The sequence below is a fragment of the Carica papaya genome, chromosome 5 (assembly GCF_054855325.1).
Source record: "Carica papaya isolate Zhongbai chromosome 5, ASM5485532v1, whole genome shotgun sequence".
Taxonomy (NCBI): Eukaryota; Viridiplantae; Streptophyta; class Magnoliopsida; order Brassicales; family Caricaceae; genus Carica; species Carica papaya.
In genome coordinates, this window is record NC_142313.1 from 14,453,648 (window position 1) to 14,471,291 (window position 17,644).

A 17,644-nucleotide genomic window follows, 5' to 3' on the forward strand; every position below is an offset into this window, starting at 1 on the left:
TTTCAAAAAAATCAAGAATTCTTATTTCAAAATTATTAAAAAGTTATTTGAAGTTAATTTGAACTTGAATGACAGAAGAATGAGATAATGAGGAGATGATTTCAAAATTAGGGGTTTAAATTTTTTTAAATTAAAGCTTAAAGAGAGTAGAAAGAAGAAAAGAATAAATATAACGAATGAATATTTAAGATGAAAATTTTAAATTTTATAAATTAACATGACTATCATGTTATATAGTATGTTGTCAATCAGATGTCAAATTTTTAATATCATCTGACAATGTCTTCTGAATTTAATACTCTCTAAATAATAATTAATATTGAAAATAAATTTGATATAAATTTGAAAATATAAAATTAAAAAAGAAAAAAAATACATGAGCTTGAATGAAAAAAAAAAATGAATTAATACAAAAGCTGTTAGAGTTTTTTTTTTTTCTTAAAATAAATTATTATAAAAAGGGGTTAAAAATGACATTTGGCTTTTTGCAAATCAGTAATTTGCAATTCTTCGGTAATTGCGGCAAAGAGGATCTTTCTCAAAAACATAAAAAATCTCTGTAATTAATAAGAATCTTTACTCAAAAACCTGCAGATTTCCAATAAAAAAAAACATTCTTGTAAATTGGAAGGGCAAATTAGTAAATTCCTCCTGTAATTTAGTAAAATACGGTACAGGTCAACTACACCTGTGTTTTTCCTTTTTCTTTTTTAATTTCTTTTACTCCCTCTCTACTGTTTTGACAGTTTCTAGCATCAAAAGCAACCAAAAAGAAAACAAAAGTGAACCAGAAGCCAAACGTTTCAGGGAAGGCGAGAGATCTAACCAGACATGGGTTAAGAGAGAGAGAGAACTACACAGCAGCTGAATTTTGTTTTATCGCAGCTGCTGATAAACACATCTCTGATTGCGTGCTTCTTTCTTTTCCTCTCTCCCGGCGGTAGTCTTCTAAACTCTGTTTGTTCTTCATCATCCTTTTCCATGCTTTTTTTTTTCTTTTTTTTTGTGATCTTTTTCTTTACCATTTCTTCTTACTTGCGGACTTCAATTATAATTTTTGATCCATTAAGCTGTATAATCTATCAATTGTTTTTCACTGTTTAAATCTCTGTTCCTCACTTGACATTATAATTGGCGATCATACAGTTCTGACTATACGCTTGTGAATTCTTTGTTTCCTTGGATCAAGCATGAGATTGTCTAGTGTGCTGATCGAATTCTCATTATCTAAAAGCTTCTACCTATGTGATTTCTCTTTGATCAGGAAATTGTTGCACAATTTGAAAATAGCGGAGTAAACTTTTTTTCTACTCTACTTTGGGATTTATTTTTTATTTGATCAGGTAATTTTGATCATCTGTGTTCATCTTCGGAGATCTAATGCTCAATCTTAATGAGTTCATTTCCGTAATTGCTTCTTGTTTGTTGGTATCAATGACGCAGGCTATAAGTAACGAGAGACAGGCGGCTTTTATATTATCTACCACTACAGAATTGGTTATTTATTTATTCTGTAGTGGTATCCACTGGTTTTGGTTGTGATTCAATAGCGAGAATTGGCTACTATTTGAAATTCGTGATTAGAGTTGAAAGTTAGTGGTGATTTTTGCTGGAGTTATGGCTGCGCAAGCCGATTCTAAACGGAAATATTCTTGGTGGTGGGATAGCCACATAAGCCCCAAGAATTCAAAATGGCTTCAGGAGAATCTTACAGGTATTGTGCATTCTATTACATGGCTACAGTGTGAGTTGATTGTTTCACATGGTTAATTTGGCACTTCATGAGTTGGCGCAGCTACCTGCGGGAATCTCATCTAATATGAGTTCATAGATATTGCATCATAATTTTCAGTGATTAACTTAAAGCGTTAGAAATGAGTTTCTGGTAGTTGAATGTAAATATAAGTGCTGAAAATTTTTCTCAAAATTTGTTACTGGTGAGGGTGTCCCATGTTATCCTCAATTTACACTTGCTGTAAACTTTGAATGATTGTTGACATATGTAATTTCTGAATCTAACTTGGGAGTTCAATAGTTGACACATGATTCATGTACCCATATGGTTAGCTGCTTAAGAAATGAGACAGGTATTCCAATTTCCATTTATCCAAAAATGGTTTTCTTTGAAGTATTTGTTGGAAACTATGTGAGCTGGTTTGTCCTGGTTATACTTAAATTTTTTGTATCTAGTCAAGTTGGAGCGCTGGAAAATCAGAAGCATTTTATTATTGTTATTTTTTCTTTTTTTACAGATAGGGATTAGTTTTCCATTTTCTTGTCTTCTCTCACCACAACTTCACTAACACCTAAAATTGATATAGATGCTATAAACGGAAGAATTGTGGTTTCTTCATGTTTCTTTCATCATGAACCATTAAGAGATATTTTTTACCTGCAATGGCTATGACAGTAAATAAAATAGCAGTCCTGTAATTTTGAAGAGGTGCATATTGAAGTTGTAGGCAAGAGGTTGGTCATGTGCTTCCCAAGAAGCATTATTTGTTTTTCCTCTAAAACAAAAAAATCACATCTGAATGAACTCTTATCCACTTCTGGAAAAGGAGAATTCTCCTTTATGTGGTATCGTATCTCATTTCCTATATTAGATATAGTTCTTCATAACCTTATGCTACTCCTCAGCCCATTAGGGTGACTATACCATATTGAGAATCATCTTTGAATTCCGACCTTTCAATTACAATTATTAACTTCTCCAGTTTGGTCTTCATTGTTACATGAATCTAGACCAAACGGCCTCGCGTCATACACAGAAAAGAACTATGTCAAATGGTCTATTTCACTAAATCTCTGAGAATCCCTACTGATCCATTTGTCACAGTATTTCTGAAAAATTTCTTACCACTTGCCACATCTTTTGATTGAACAACTCTTGAAGTAAATTGTCAAATCAACTTCTCTAATAATAAAGGGATGTCCTTATCATCAACATGGTGGTAATGTGAGTGCGGATCTGAATTTTTTATGAGTAATCCTGCTGTTGTTTCAAGCATTCTAACTCTAAGCATCAATTGCTCTCTCTCTTTCTCTCTATCTACACACAAATATATATACCCCCCCCCCCCTCCCCCCAACAAAGTGTTTATTTAAATATATGATGTCTATCTAATATTGTGGTTGCTATAGAAGTTCTTCTTCTGCTTTGAACAGATATGGATGCTAAAGTCAAACAAATGATCAAGCTCATTGAAGAAGATGCAGATTCCTTTGCTAGGAGGGCAGAGATGTATTATAAGAAACGACCTGAGCTTATGAAATTGGTTGAAGAGTTTTATCGTGCATACCGTGCATTAGCTGAAAGATATGATCATGCAACTGGGGTGCTTCGCCAGGCCCATCGGACAATGGCTGAAGCATTTCCTAACCAAGTCCCTCTGATGTTTGGTGATGATTCACCTGCAGGTCCTTTGATCATGGAGGATCCTGTTACACCTGAGATGCCAGCCCTGATACGTGCTTCATTTGACCCTGATGAGCTTCCAAAGGATGCTTTGGGACTTTCTCCATCTCATTTACATACTGTTAAAAGGAATGGAGCCTTTACCGATGAACATGATTCCGTAACTACCAGAAAGGGTTTGAAACAGCTAAATGATTTGTTTGGCTCTGGAGATGGGAAGGCAAGGAAAGGCCTCAAGTTTCATGATGCAGAGGAGACGGGAAGAAATGTAAAAAGCAATTGGAGTCCCAATATCCAAGCTCAAGTTCTTTCTGATTCTGAACAAGTTGGCAAAGCTGAGACAGAAATCATAGCTTTAAAGGATGCACTAGCTAAGTTAGAAGCTGAAAAGGAAGCTAGTCTACTTCAGTATCAGCAAAGTTTGGAGAGGTTGTCTAATTTAGAGTCAGAAGTGTCTCATGCACAAGAGGAATCTGTGGGGCTAAATGAACGAGCCAGGAAAGCTGAAGCTGAAGTTCAAACTTTAAAAGAAGCACTCACCAAACTTGAGGCTGAAAGGGAGGCTAGTCTTCTTCAATACCAACAGTGTATGGAAAAAATAACTCACTTGGAGAACAGTATCTCTAATGCCCAGAAGGATATTGGAGAACTTAATGAACGAGCAAGTAAAGCTGAAACTGAAAATCAAGCTCTAAAGGAAGACCTTGTTGAAGTAGAGACTGAGAAGGAAGCTGCTCTTATTCAATGTGAAAAATGCTTGGAGATGATATCTGACTTGAATGAAAAACTACGACATGCTGAGGAAGATGCCAGGAGGACTGAGGTGCAAGCAGAAAAAGCTGAAGAGGACGTGGAAATCCTCAAGCAAGCACTTTCTAGACTGACTGAGGAGAAGGATGCATCTGCTCTTCAGTACCAGCTGTGTATGGAGACAATTGCTAATCTGGAGCATAATCTTGCTAGTGCCCAAGAGGAGGTTGAAAGGCTTACCCATGACATAGAAGATGGGCTTGTGAAATTAAATGATGCTGAAGGAAGGTGTCTCGTGTTGGAAACATCAAATCAAAGTCTGCATTCTGAGTTAGAATCTTTGGTGCAAAAAATGGGAAGTCAAAGTCAAGAACTTACAGAGAAACAGAAAGAATTGGGGAGACTTTGGAGTTGCATACAAGAAGAGCGCTTGCGCTTTGTGGAGGCTGAGACTGCCTTCCAAACTTTGCAGCATCTGCACTCTCAGTCTCAGGAAGAACTAAGATCTCTGGCTACAGAGCTTCAGAACAGAGCTCAAATTCTGAAGGACATGGAAACTCATAATCGGGATTTACATGATGAAGTCCAGAAAGTAAAGGAAGAAAACAAGGACTTGAATGAACTAAATTTGTCGTCAGCTATGTCAATTAAAAATTTGCAAGATGAGATTTTAAGTTTGAAGAAGACAATAGGTAAGCTTGAAGCTGAAGTTGAACTTAGAGTGGACCAAAGAAATGCCCTGCAGCAAGAAATTTATTGTCTGAGAGAGGAGCTGAATGAACTTAGCAAGCAAAATAAAGCCATGACGGACCAGGTGGAATCAGTTGGCTTGGATCCAGACTGCTTTGGGTCATCTGTGAAGGAATTGCAGGATGAGAACTTAAACCTCAAAGAATCCACCGAGAAAGAGAGGAGTGAAAAGGCAGAACTTGTGGAGAAGTTGGAGCTCATGCAAAAGCTCGTTGAGAAAAATGCTCTTCTTGAGAATTCCATCTCAGATCTTAATGATGAGTTGGAAGGAATCAGACAGAGGGTGAAGGAATTAGAAGAATCTTGTCAGTCTCTCATGGGAGAGAAATCCAATCTTACTGCTGAGAAGAACACACTTACTTGTCAGTTACAGATTGCAAACGAAAATTTGGAGAAACTCTCTGAGAAGAAAGATTTTCTGGAGAATTCCCTTTTCGATGCCAATGCTGAACTTGAAGGAGTAAGGGTAAAACTGAAGAGCCTAGAAGATTTTTGCTTATTACTTGATAACAAGAATTCTGACTTGACAACTGAAAGAGAAAGCTTACTCTCCCAGTTAGAGATCACCAGGAAAAGCTTGGAAGATCTGGAAAAAGAATATGGAGAACTAGAAGGGAAGTATTTAGCATTAGATAAAGAGAAAGAGTCGGCATATCAGAAAATGGAAGAGCTAGGAGTTTCATTAGATGCTAAGAACCAAGAATATGCTAGTTTCACTCAATTAAGTGAAACCCAGATGGTTGACATGGAACAGCGGATCTGCTTGTTACAGGAAGATAGTCAGTGCAGGAAGAAAGAATATGAGAAAGAGCTGGACAAATCTTTGAATGCAAAAATTGAGATTTTCATCTTTCAGAAATGTGTAAAAGATTTGGAGGAAAAGAATTTCTCTCTGTTTGCTGAGTGTCAGAGATTTGTGGAGGCATCTAAATTGTCAGGGAAACTGATCTCTGATCTGGAATGTGAAAATCATCAATACAAGTTGGAGATGAAATCTCTAGTTGATCGAATTCAACTATTAAGGATGGGGCTTCATAAAGTATTCAACACACTTAAAATTGATGCAGAACTTGGGTATGAAGATAAGTTGGAGCATGACCAAACTATTATGCATCATATATTGAGCAGGTTTCAAGAGTTGCAAAATTCACTTTCAAAGATTCAGGATGAAAACCACCAGGCAGTCATTGAGACTTCTGTTCTTGTTGCATTGCTTAGGCAATTGAAAATAGAAGCAGAAGATCTTGCATCAGAGAAAAACATTGTTGCTAAGGAATTCAATATCCAGAGTAAGCAAATCATATCTTTGCAGAGTGAGATACAGAAACTTATGCAGATAAATGAAGAATTGAGGTTGAAAGTCGCTGAAGGAGACTGCAAAGAAGAAGCTTTGAAGACTGAAATAGAGCATTTCCGCGGGCAACTATCGCATTTGGGAGGCATATGCAATAATTTACAGGAAGAGAATTGCAAGATGATTGATCAGAAAAGTTCCTTGATGAATTCTGTCGTAATGTTGGAGGAAGAGAAACGTAATCTGGAAGAGGAAAACTTTCTAATATTCTCTGAAACTGTATGTCAAAGCAGTGTTTCTCTCATATTCAAGGATATTTTAGCTGAAAAGCTTGTGGAAATGCAAGAGCTCAGTGAAAATCTGGTCAAACTTCACTCCATCAATGATGGGCTTGGGGAGAAGGTAAGAATGATGGAGAGGGAGTTAGAAGACATACAGATGGAAAGTTCAAAGCTCAAAGAATCACTGGAAATTTCAAATCATGAGTTGTTTTCAGTAGGATCTGTACGTGATAAATTAACTTGTGAAATTTTAAACGGAAAGGATCTCTTATCCCAGAAGGAAAAGGAGCTCTTGGAAGCAGAACAGAAGCTGGCTGCTGCAGAGAATGATAGAACTGAACTATATGAGCTAGTGGAGGCTCTGAAGTTTAAATACAATAAAATCACAGGGATAGAAGAAGATCAAAAGAGACAGATTTCGAAGCTATCTGGAGACTGCAATCATCAGATTAAGGAAGCTGAACGTTTGCGGGAAGCAAATGGGAAGTTGAACACAGAGTTGTCAAAACTGCAGTTCGAACTTAAAGAAATCAAACATGAGGTGGAAAGGCTGAGAGATGAGCTGCTTAAAGAAAGAACAGAGTTGGAGTTATGGGAGACTGAAGCTGCTGCTTTCTTTGGTGAACTGCAGATATCCATTGTTCATGAAGCATTGCTTGAAGGAAAGACTAGTGAACTCAACAAAGCTTGTAAGATGTTTGAAGATAAAAGCATGTCCAAAGATATAGAGATTGATAAACTGAGTGGAAAAGTTAGCACCTTGGAAGGTGAAAATAAAGGATTAAAAACAAAGTTAGCTACATATGCCCCAGCAATTATTTTTTTGAAGGACAGCATCTCTTCTCTGGAGAACCATGCTCTCTTGCATGCGCATCTTTATAAACCTGAAGGAGAAGTAGAAAAGGTAATTACTTTTCCATAAATGAAAATTATTTGATTTTTTTATTGAAACTCGAGTCATTGATTGCCTTGATACTGCACGACTGTCTGTATGAGTCTAAACCACAACCCAGGCATGCATTTTGTAGAAATATTAGGAATAAGTTATATTTACTGTTACTGCTCATTGTTATTTTATTCTTGTTAGATAACCAAACATCCGTAACAAAATGTTAGCTGTCATTTAGTAAGGAAGGTTGTTAATTTGTTTTGTTTTTTCTTTTGTTTTGCCTATAAAATGAGGCACAAAACCATTGATGAAATAAGATGAAAAAAGGAGTTTTTTCTACTCTCAAAATCTTCATGGTATCAGAGCATACCTGATTCAAATTCTTCGGCATCCCTCTTGCATTCAATAGGCAATGGATGAACAGATTTCTTCTCTGCCCGAAGTTCTTTTGGGCTCCTATCTTCCGGTGCCTGACAACCATACTCTCACTGATTCGGCTCCTTCTTTCGTTACTGGTCATCAACTAAATGACAGTAACTATCTACAATGGTCGTCCTTGGTGTTAATGTTCATCCGAGGGAAAGGGCGGAACGAATACCTCACTGGAGAGCTCTCACCACCTCCCGCGAATGATCCAAATGCTCGGGCATGGAAAGTAGAGAACAATTTTGTCATGTCTTGGTTGGTGAACTCAATGACCACCGAGATTGGAGAAAATTTTCTCCTTTATAAGGCTGCGCACGATATCTGGATCGCAGCTCGTGAGTTCTATCCACTCGTGACAACACTTCCGCTATCTTCGAAGTCGAAGTAAGTCTTCATGACCTGCACCAAGGAGAAAAGGCAGTAACTCAATATTACAATTTTCTTACTCGAAAATGGCAGCAGCTTGACGCTTTTAAGGAACATGCTTGGAGCCGTCCCGAGGACGCCAGGAGATTCCGAAGCATCGTGGAACAGAAATGGATATTCAAATTTCTCTTCAAATTGAATAAATACCTCGACGAGGTAAGATGACGCATCCTTGGAACCAAACCTCTCCCGAACATCAGAGAGGTGTCCTCTGAGGTGCGACGCGAAGAAAGTAGGATGAAGGTGATGATGGGTGAATCGCAACTAAGCCCTAACCTTACTGAAAGCAGTTCTCTCTCATCCGAGGCTGGTGTAGCTCTCACAAGTCGGGTGACTGAGCGGAAGGGACGACCATGGTGCGAATACTGTAAAAAACTTGGGCACGTTCGTAGAAGATGCTGGAAGCTTCACAAGAAGCCAGCTGAAAAGAAGTCACCAAAGCAGGAGACTCATCGGGGCAATTTTTTCTCAACAGAGGAGGAATCAGCTGCAGCCATTCCTACTAAAAGTCCTCTATTTAGTCCTGAACATATCAGCCTCCTTCAGAAAATGCTTTCTCCCAATATGGTTCTTGGTAATGCTTCCACAGCTCATAAAGATAATTTTTCTGGTCTCTCAATTTATTCCTCAAAAAGGGGCATGTGGATTATTGACTCGGGTGCTTCCGACCATATGATTAGGGATATCTCACTATTTAAGGAATACAGTAACTGCAGAGGTAATTATCAGTGAAAATTGCTGATGGCTCCAGTTTTCAAGTTGAAGGAACATGAATAATTGCACTGTCACCCAAGCTAATTTTGTATTCTGTTCTATACGTTCCAAATTTGGATTGTAATCTCCTGTCAATAAGCAAACTATCACAGGACTTGAATTGTGTAGCTACATTTAACTATAAACTGTGTGAATTTTAGAATTTGGACTCGGGGAAGACGATTGGCAATGCTAGTATGAATTCAGGTTTTTATCTACTGAAAGCTGACAACTCTTCTCTTAGTAGACAAACTCATCATGCGGTATGTACTAATTTTGAATCTGTAAACAATTTAAATAGGGAATGCCCCATCATGTTATGACATTACCGTTTAGGACATACTATTTCTTGTACTTGAAAAAGATATTTTCTACTTTGTTTCGAAATAAAAATCCAATTTTCTTTCAATGCGAAGTATGTCAACTTTCCAAACATATTCGAAATTCATTTTCCAGTTCAGTTTACAAACCCACAAAACTTTTTTCATTAATCCGTAGTGATGTATGGTGTCCCTATCGGGTTACTAATATCACCGCAATAAAATGGTTTGTATTCTTTGTTGATAACCACACTATAATCACTTGGATCTTTCTCATGAAAGAAAGATCTGAAGTTGGTGAAATTTTTCAAAAATTTCACACTATAATTCAAAATCAATTTCACATTAAAATTGAAGTATTGAGATCAGATAATGGGTGTGAATACTTTGAAACTATTTTGAAACAATATTTTTTTGATCACGGCATTATTCATCAAAGTTTCTGTGCTAATACGCCACAATAAAATGACATATCCGAACGAAAAAATAGACACATTCTTGAAGTAACCCAATCTATCATGTTCACTACTCATGTTCCAAAATTTCTTTGGGGAGAGGCTATTCTCGCCGTTGCATGCTTGATAAACCGCATGCCCTCCTGAACTCTCGTATTTCGAACACCCTATAATACACTCTTAAAGGCTTTTCCACAATCTCATATCCTTCATACCCTTCCCTACAAAGTTTTTGGTTGTTCAGTCTATGTCCACGTTCATACTCACCTCATGGGTAAACTTGACTCAAAAACCATTAAATGTATTTTTGTTGGATATTTACCAAATCAAAAAGGATGCAAATGTTTTTGTTCCAGGACCTGTCGTTTCTACAACACTATGGATGTTACTTTCTTTGAAAACCAGTCATTCTATCCCACTACTGATATTCAAAGGGACAGTATTAATCAGAAATATCAAGTATGGGATATGAGTACACCATCTCTCACCTCTCTTCCCCAGTCTATTCCCTAGTCATCAATTTTTTCTGAAATCATTATCAAAGAGTCTGAACCTAAACCTGTACCTACTATTATGAACAAAGAGTTACGTGTCTATATTAGGAGAAACAAAACTCCAGTTGATAAAGATTCTGAACCAACTACATATTGCTATGAGTCTATTCCAGTTCCGAGCAGTAAGGACACATCAGGTAATGAGTTTTCAGGCACAATTTCTGATATTGTTACTATTACAGACCATGATACTGAGTTACCTATTGCCTTGCGGAAAGGAACTCGATCTTGTACTAGACATCCTATACAGGATTATGTTTCATTCAGCAACTTGTCTTCAAAGTATCATGTATTTGTAAGTAAGCTTGATGGCAGCTCCACTGAACCTAAAACAATTCATGAAGCCCTTGCACTACCAGAGTGGAGAGGTGCTATTCAAGAAGAGATCAGAGCTCTAGAAAAGAACAAGAATTGGGAACTGACAGAACTTCTATCTAAAAAACATAATGTGGGGTGCAAATGGATATTCACTACAAAACACAATCCTAATGGAAGTGTGAATCGGTACAAAGCTCGTCTAGTGGCTGAAGGCTTCACTCAGTCCTACGGAATAGAATATCAGGAGACATTCGTGGCTAAGCACAACACTATTCGGGTATTACTCTCTCTTGCTTCTAATCTTGATTGACCTCTTTGTCAACTTGATGTAAAGAATGCATTTCTCAATAGTGATTTAGAAGAAGTATATATAGAAGCCCCTTCGGACCTTGAGACCATATATGAATCTTACAAGGTGTGCAAACTCAGAAAGATACTCTATGGTCTAAAACAATCTCCGAGAGCTTGATTTGACGGATTCACCAAAGCAGTCAAACATATAGATTATGAGCAGTATCAGTCTGATCATACTTTTTTTGTCAAGAACAGTGCCTCAGGTAAGAAAGCGATCTTAATTGTTTATGTTGACGATATTATTTTAACAAGTGATAACATATAGAAAATTCAGAAACTCTAAATTTTTCTTGCCACGGAGTTTGAGATAAAGATCTTGGAACACTCAGGTATTTTTTAGGAATAAAATTTGCTCCTTCTAAAAAGGGAATATATGTGTCACAACAGAAATATGTTCTTGACCTACTGAAAGAAATAGGGATGCTTGGGTGTAAATCAGCAGAAACACCATGGAAACGACTACAAAAGTTGGTTTTAAAACCAATGGCAAGCCAGTTGATAAAGAAAGATATCAGAAACTTGTAGGCAAACTTATTTATCTCGTTCATATTAAATCTGACATCAGTTTTACTGTTAGTATTGCAAGTCAATTCATGAATCAACCTACTGATGATTATATGAATATAGTATATCGGATTCTAAGATACCTTAAAATAACTCTAGGATAAGGACTATTTTTTCAGAAAACAATGAACAAGAATATTGAAATCTACACAGATGCAGATTGGGCGGTTCTGTAACTGACAGAAGATCCACATCTAGGTACTGTACTTATGTTTGGGGAAATTTAGTCACTTGGCGGAGTAAGAAACAATCTGTTGTATCACGAAGTAGTGCAGAAGCTAAACTTCGGTCACTTGCTCATGGAATATGTGAGGGGATTTGGTTAAAAAGGATTCTAATGGAAATAAAATTCTTAGTTACTACTCTCATGAAAGTATGGTGCGACAATCAATCAACAATCAGCATATCTAAAAATTTTGTACATCATGATCGAACTAAACATGTGGAGATAGATCGGCACCTCATCAAAGAGAAGATTGAAGATCAAACTATTACAATATTTCATGTTCCTACTAGTTAGCAAACTGCAGATATTTTAACAAAGACACTTCCCAAAGGATCCTTCAACGAATTGATATCCAATCTAGGCTTACTCAATATTTATATAACCTAAATTGAGGAGTGTAGAAATATTAAGAATAAGTTATATTTATTGTTACTGTTCATTGTTATTTTAGTCTTGTTAGACAACCAAGCATTCGTAATAGAATCCTAGCTGTCATTTAGTAGGGAATGTTGTTAATTTGTTTTGTTTTTTCTTTCTGTTTTGCCTATAAAATGAGGCACAAAACCATTGATGAAATAAGATGAAAAAAGGAGTTTTTCCTACTCTCAAAATCTTTACCCTATGAAAAAAAATCATGCATATTTATGCTTATAATCATTGTCTCTTTTCATAATTACTATTTGAATATTGGTTGAATCCATGTTCAGCTCCATGGTATTATTAAAAGTATCATGCAGCTGTTGTTTTAAATTCATTTGAATGGTTAGCTCCGGATACTCGGTTCTCATTGGAATGAAGTCATAAGATTTTGGGCTTATTAGTACAAACTAAAGATCTGGTATTTTAGGCGGATATTGAAAAAATATCCTCTAAATTGTAAAATATATATATTGTAAGTTCACAATTTGTCAAATAAAACACTTGAGTTCCCTATATCTAACATTTTGGAGAGTAACAAAAAAAAGTCCTAAACTTAATAAAAAATTCTAGTCCCCATTTTTTTACACACAAAAAAATTAAAAATATCCTGTGTGTTATAAATTTAACCTGAATAAATAAAGAAGAAAGAAACACAGGAACAGGATAACATTGAGCAAGTCTCTCTTTTTCTCTGAAATGTGTTTATGGTTTACTTACTATTTATTGCAACTTTAGCATTAACCATGACCCTTGTTCCTTGAAAATTCAAAAGCTATTTAACAAAATAAGGGGTAAAGCTGAAGAATTATTAGATACAACATTATAAAATTATTTATTGTTGAAATATTTTAGCATCAATATTGACAAAGTTAGTGGGAGCAATTTATAGAAAATATTCTTATATTGTTAGAACATTATTTTTTCCTGTACAAAAGAGGACCAAAATATTATTTTTATTAACTTTAGATGATTTTGGGTTATGTCCAAGGAGTAAACAGTTTATTTGATGTTACATAAGTTAAAATGAGTATCTAAACATGTAGAAAATTAATAAAATCATAAACTTGTTTTGATTCGCGTTCCAATTGGCAGGTTTAGATGATCTTTATGATCATTTTATTGCTTGAGGATATCATTGATAATTAATGTCATGAGTTTTAATCTCCAGGATGCTAATTTGGGTAACCTGCATGCTGAAAGCTGTGAACAAAAGAGCGAAGATCAAAATTCCATGGTGCCAGATGGATTTTCAGACTTGCAGGATTTGCATATGAGAATAAAAGCTATTGAAGATGCACTAGTGGAAGTGGAAAGGGTTGAAATGGAGGAAAACTTAAATGCAAATTCCAAACTAGAAGCTGCAATGAGACAGATTGAAGAGTTAAAGTATGGAAGCAACTTGCAGAAAGTATACGTTCAACCAAGGAACCAACAGGAAGAAGAAATTGTGGTTGATAATGATTTCAATTTGCAGAAACAGAAAGTTGAAATCCCTGATGAGGGTAATGAGGTGACAACAAAAGATATCATGCTGGATCAAATATCGGAAAGTTCTTCTTATGGGATAAGCAGGAGAGAAACTGTGGAGATCGATAATCAGATGCTTGAAATGTGGGAAACCACTGGGCAGTCAAGCAGCATTGACCTGAAAGTTCAGAAGTCTCAAATTGAAACATCTAAGGAACAAAAGAGAAAAAAACCCTCCCGAGAATCATTGGTAGAGAAGGAGTTGGGTATTGACAAATTGGAGATATCTAAGAGATTTTCAGGGCTTCAACAAGAAGGAAGCAAGAGAAAAATTCTTGAAAGACTTGATTCTGATGCACAAAAGTTGACAAACCTGCAAATCACACTACAAGATTTAAAGAGGAAAGTAGAGATGAGTGAGAAGGGAAAAAATGAATATGATTCTGCTAAGTCTCAGCTTGAAGAATCTGAAGAGATGATCAGGAAGTTATTTGATGGGAACCGCAAACTGATGATGAATCTTGAAGATGGTTCCTTGTCATGGGATACCAAATCTGGTGAGTTAGACGAAAATATGAATATGAAACGACGAAAAATATTAGAACAGGCACGAAGAGGTTCTGAAAAAATTGGACGTTTGCAAATGGAGGTTCAGAAAATACAGTTTCTTTTGCTAAAACTTGATGATGAAAAGGAAAGCCGAGCAAAAACAAGAATCCCAGAAAGGAAAACCAGAGTGCTTCTGCGGGATTATCTCTATGGTGGGCTAAGAAGTAACCAAAAACGAAAGAAGAAACCATTTTGTGCATGTGTGCAACCTCCAACAAAGGGAGATTGAGGCCTTTATCATTATAATTACTCAGTGTTGTTTGCAAAGTTTCCTATTTAATTAGGATTGTTTTAGACGTCCATGTTTTTACTTTTAGACAATTTGGTCTTCTTTAGTTTAGAGATCTTGCTGTAAATTTCAGGTCCCGTCTAATGAAGAGAAGCTGCTTTTTGGAGCTTCTTTCTTTTATTTCTTTCTTTCTTTTTCCCCCTCTTGAAGTATAGAAATGAATTTGAATGTTTTTCTTAAGGAGTCCTTTGAACGTTTTTGTAGTGAAAGTGAAGCTATTTCATCATATAGATTGTTCCTTTTCCAGAGTTTTTACCCATCCACAAAACTATATTCCATAGCGTCTTGAAAGAACTTTTTTACGTCTTTGGGATAAAACCCTTCAGAAGAAAGGGCAATTTCCAAAACAGGGAAGGTAGAAGAAATATATATATATATATATGGTTAATTTAAAATAACATGAAATAATTTAAGTATCTTGTAACGAATTCGGAAATTAAAAAAATATATATATTTATTTTAAGTGCGGAAGCGAAATAAAATAGATTATGATTAACATCCCTTATACAATAACCAAAACGAATTAAAGTATGAAAGAATAAACTAACTTAAAGAAAATACTATGAATGAATGCTGTAAAGAAAACTAATAAATTCTTTGGTTTCTACTCGCCGTCTTCCTGCAGAACGGGCTCGGGAGCCAAGTCTTCCTGATCTGAAATAGTTAAGTAAGGAATAAGCTACATTAGCCCAGTAAAAACATCACACTATCTCACTGTCACAGAAGTAAAGGTTGGTAGAAAACAAAAACGACTAATGGAGCATAATTTATACAAACTCATTTATCAATAATAAAACCTTTTACTGTCTACTTATCTCGGTGAGATTCATGAAAACAATTTATGAAAATAATTATATCATAAATATCATAAGATCACGCGCACTCTGCAACATAACACATATCATGCTTTTGTATTTCAATCATCAGACAACAATTACCATATTTTATTCAGCCTACTAGTATCCATGGGGATCCATAGGGAGTCCCCGCTACACGTGAACCACTCACATTAATAACTTAATTCTAGGGCCGTCCCCATACCCTGTCCGATATGGGCGCCAAAACCATAAACCTTAATACCCCGTCCGGTATGAAGGTGAAACGGGTCATCCCCATACCCCGTCTGGTATGGGTGCCAAAACACAAAGTCTCCATACCCCGTCCAATATGAGAGACCACGTTCCCGGTAGGGTTCCATATGGACCCGGTCCGTCTACCATCTCTCAGGATATCTAGTGAGGCTGTCGATATTATTCATTATCAATTCACATACTTTTTTACCATTTTTCTTAATCTCAATTATCCAATCAAACATAAACATGTAAACCAGTAATAGACACCAAATAAGGCAACACAACATCGGATTCACAATAATTCAAAGTATAATAAATGAAATCGTGATTCATGCATATGAAACCATAGAATAAATACATCAGGCACCATACTGCATTCAAAACTGTAAAATAAATCAAACAAGACCTAACCGAAAAATACATCAAATTCAAGCTCCATTAGCAACTTTAATTAATTATACATATCTATTAATTCATAAATATCGTTTTATCATTTATTAAGTTTTAATGCCGTAATAGGAAATAGGGTGAGAGATCCTTACTTGTTTCGGAGTCTGAAATCGGGTTCTCACTACGCCTACGGCCAGTCCCTAAATTCCCTGAATTTTTTTCCGGAAACTGAAACACATTTCTGGTACCTGCACATGTCCCCAAAAAACTCCAAATCAGACACAGGGCCCTTTCGGCCAATTTCGAAACTCTAGCACGGCAGCGATTCGCCTCGGGTTAGCCGTTTTTGGCTGTTTTCGGCCGAATTCGGCCAAACTTGCATTGGTTCCTGTGATAAAACACCCCCTAAGGCACTCGGTGGGCCAAAAAATTTCAGAAAATCGAGACTTACCGGCGGCGAAGCTCTCGGGTACAACGGCTCCTCCGGCGCGAGTTGCGATTCGGTGTTTTGCTCCGGTCAACCTGTAGAGAAAAGGACGGTGGTCACAGTGGTATAAAAAATACATCGAACGGAAAACAGAAAGGGCTCATCGGAGGTAAAAATCGAAGAAATTTGCGGCGGCACCGCTGGACTTCGGCGGTGTTTTCTGGCCAATCGGCTGGTGGTTTGGCTCCGATTTGACCACAGGGAGGTCAGCATTGAAAAACGAGCCAATGCGAGAAATTTTACCTCGTTTGGCAGCCGAAAAGTCCTCCCATGCGGTGGCGGGTGGCAGCGGCCGGTTCCTCCGGTGGCTGGGTCGTCTTCTCCGGCGAGGGTTCTGGCGACTAGGGTTTTGGGGTTGGGTGTGGATGCGATTATTTATAACCCTCCCCTTTTAATCTGAGTCGTCCATCATGATTTAATCTGGGCCGTCCGATCGTGATTAAATTAGAAATAAATCTAGACCGTCCATCGCGATGCAATCTGCGCTGTCCTTGCGTGATCAAATCTAAACCGTCCGCACACGTGATATCTGGGTCGTCCACGCGCACCTTTGATCTGGGCCATCCGTGCGCGCAGGAACGGATTTGGGCCGTCCGATCGCGCGCACGCAGATCGCCAACGTGCCTCCGTCCCACATCAGCGTCCCTGCCACACAGCGTGTCCTGGTTGGCCGGGGCTGCTGACCGGGCTGCTGCCGTGACTGCTGACGTGGTACTATTTTTTTAAATTGCGTTTTGACCTCCGAATTTCGATTTTCTTTTCAAAAACACTCTTAAAATGTAAATTTTCACCCTTTTTTCTCAAAATTAATTTCAATTAAATCCAAAAAATAATTTTACACTATTTTATTATTATTATTATTTTTATTTCTTTTAAATTAAATTAAATTAAATTAAATTTTTATAAATTAAAAATTAAAATAGAATAAAATTAAATAAAAATTCCAATAAAAATTAAAATAAAATAAAAATAAATAACAAAATAATAAAAGAAAATTTTGGGTGTTACATATCTTGTATACTTACCAAAATACTAATACTTCTAAATTAGTGTTTTTCAGAAATTATAATTCAACATTTAATTTAAGTAAACAATAACAAATTTAATTAAAAATTAACTGTGTTCTTATAG

At 36.6% G+C, this 17,644-nt stretch overlaps 1 protein-coding gene and 1 long non-coding RNA gene across 3 annotated transcripts; one reads left to right on the forward strand and one right to left on the reverse strand.

The window, feature by feature from the left end:
• Positions 1-741: 741 nt before the first annotated feature.
• NET1D (kinase interacting (KIP1-like) family protein) lies at positions 742-14,683 on the forward strand. Of its 2 annotated transcripts, XM_088221219.1 has the most exons (5): positions 742-940; positions 1,265-1,343; positions 1,444-1,714; positions 3,169-7,397; positions 13,367-14,683. In XM_088221219.1, exons 3-5 carry the CDS (start codon positions 1,618-1,620, stop codon positions 14,501-14,503), a joined length of 5,463 nt encoding a protein of 1,820 aa, XP_088077345.1. In that variant the 5' UTR covers positions 742-940; positions 1,265-1,343; positions 1,444-1,617; the 3' UTR covers positions 14,504-14,683. The 2 variants fall into 2 exon arrangements, with proteins under 2 accessions (XP_088077345.1, XP_088077346.1); XM_088221220.1 differs by lacking the exon at positions 1,265-1,343.
• A 288-nt stretch (positions 14,684-14,971) lies between these two features.
• On the reverse strand, positions 14,972-17,324 carry LOC148253771 (uncharacterized). The gene is made up of 3 exons (XR_015819207.1): positions 16,478-17,324; positions 16,179-16,274; positions 14,972-15,217 (listed from the first exon to the last, which is right to left on the reverse strand). It is a non-coding gene; the product is annotated as an uncharacterized LOC148253771 (long non-coding RNA).
• Between the last annotated feature and the right edge of the window lie 320 nt (positions 17,325-17,644).

Bases quoted from the DNA above. Each gene is read 5' to 3' on its own strand.
- NET1D (XM_088221219.1), top strand. From the start codon at position 1,618: ATGGCTGCGCAAGCCGATTCTAAACGGAAATATTCTTGGTGGTGGGAT. The intron at 1,715-3,168 runs GTATTGTGCATT...TGCTTTGAACAG, and splicing joins GCTTCAGGAGAATCTTACAG to ATATGGATGCTAAAGTCAAA. The intron at 7,398-13,366 runs GTAATTACTTTT...TTTAATCTCCAG, and splicing joins CTGAAGGAGAAGTAGAAAAG to GATGCTAATTTGGGTAACCT.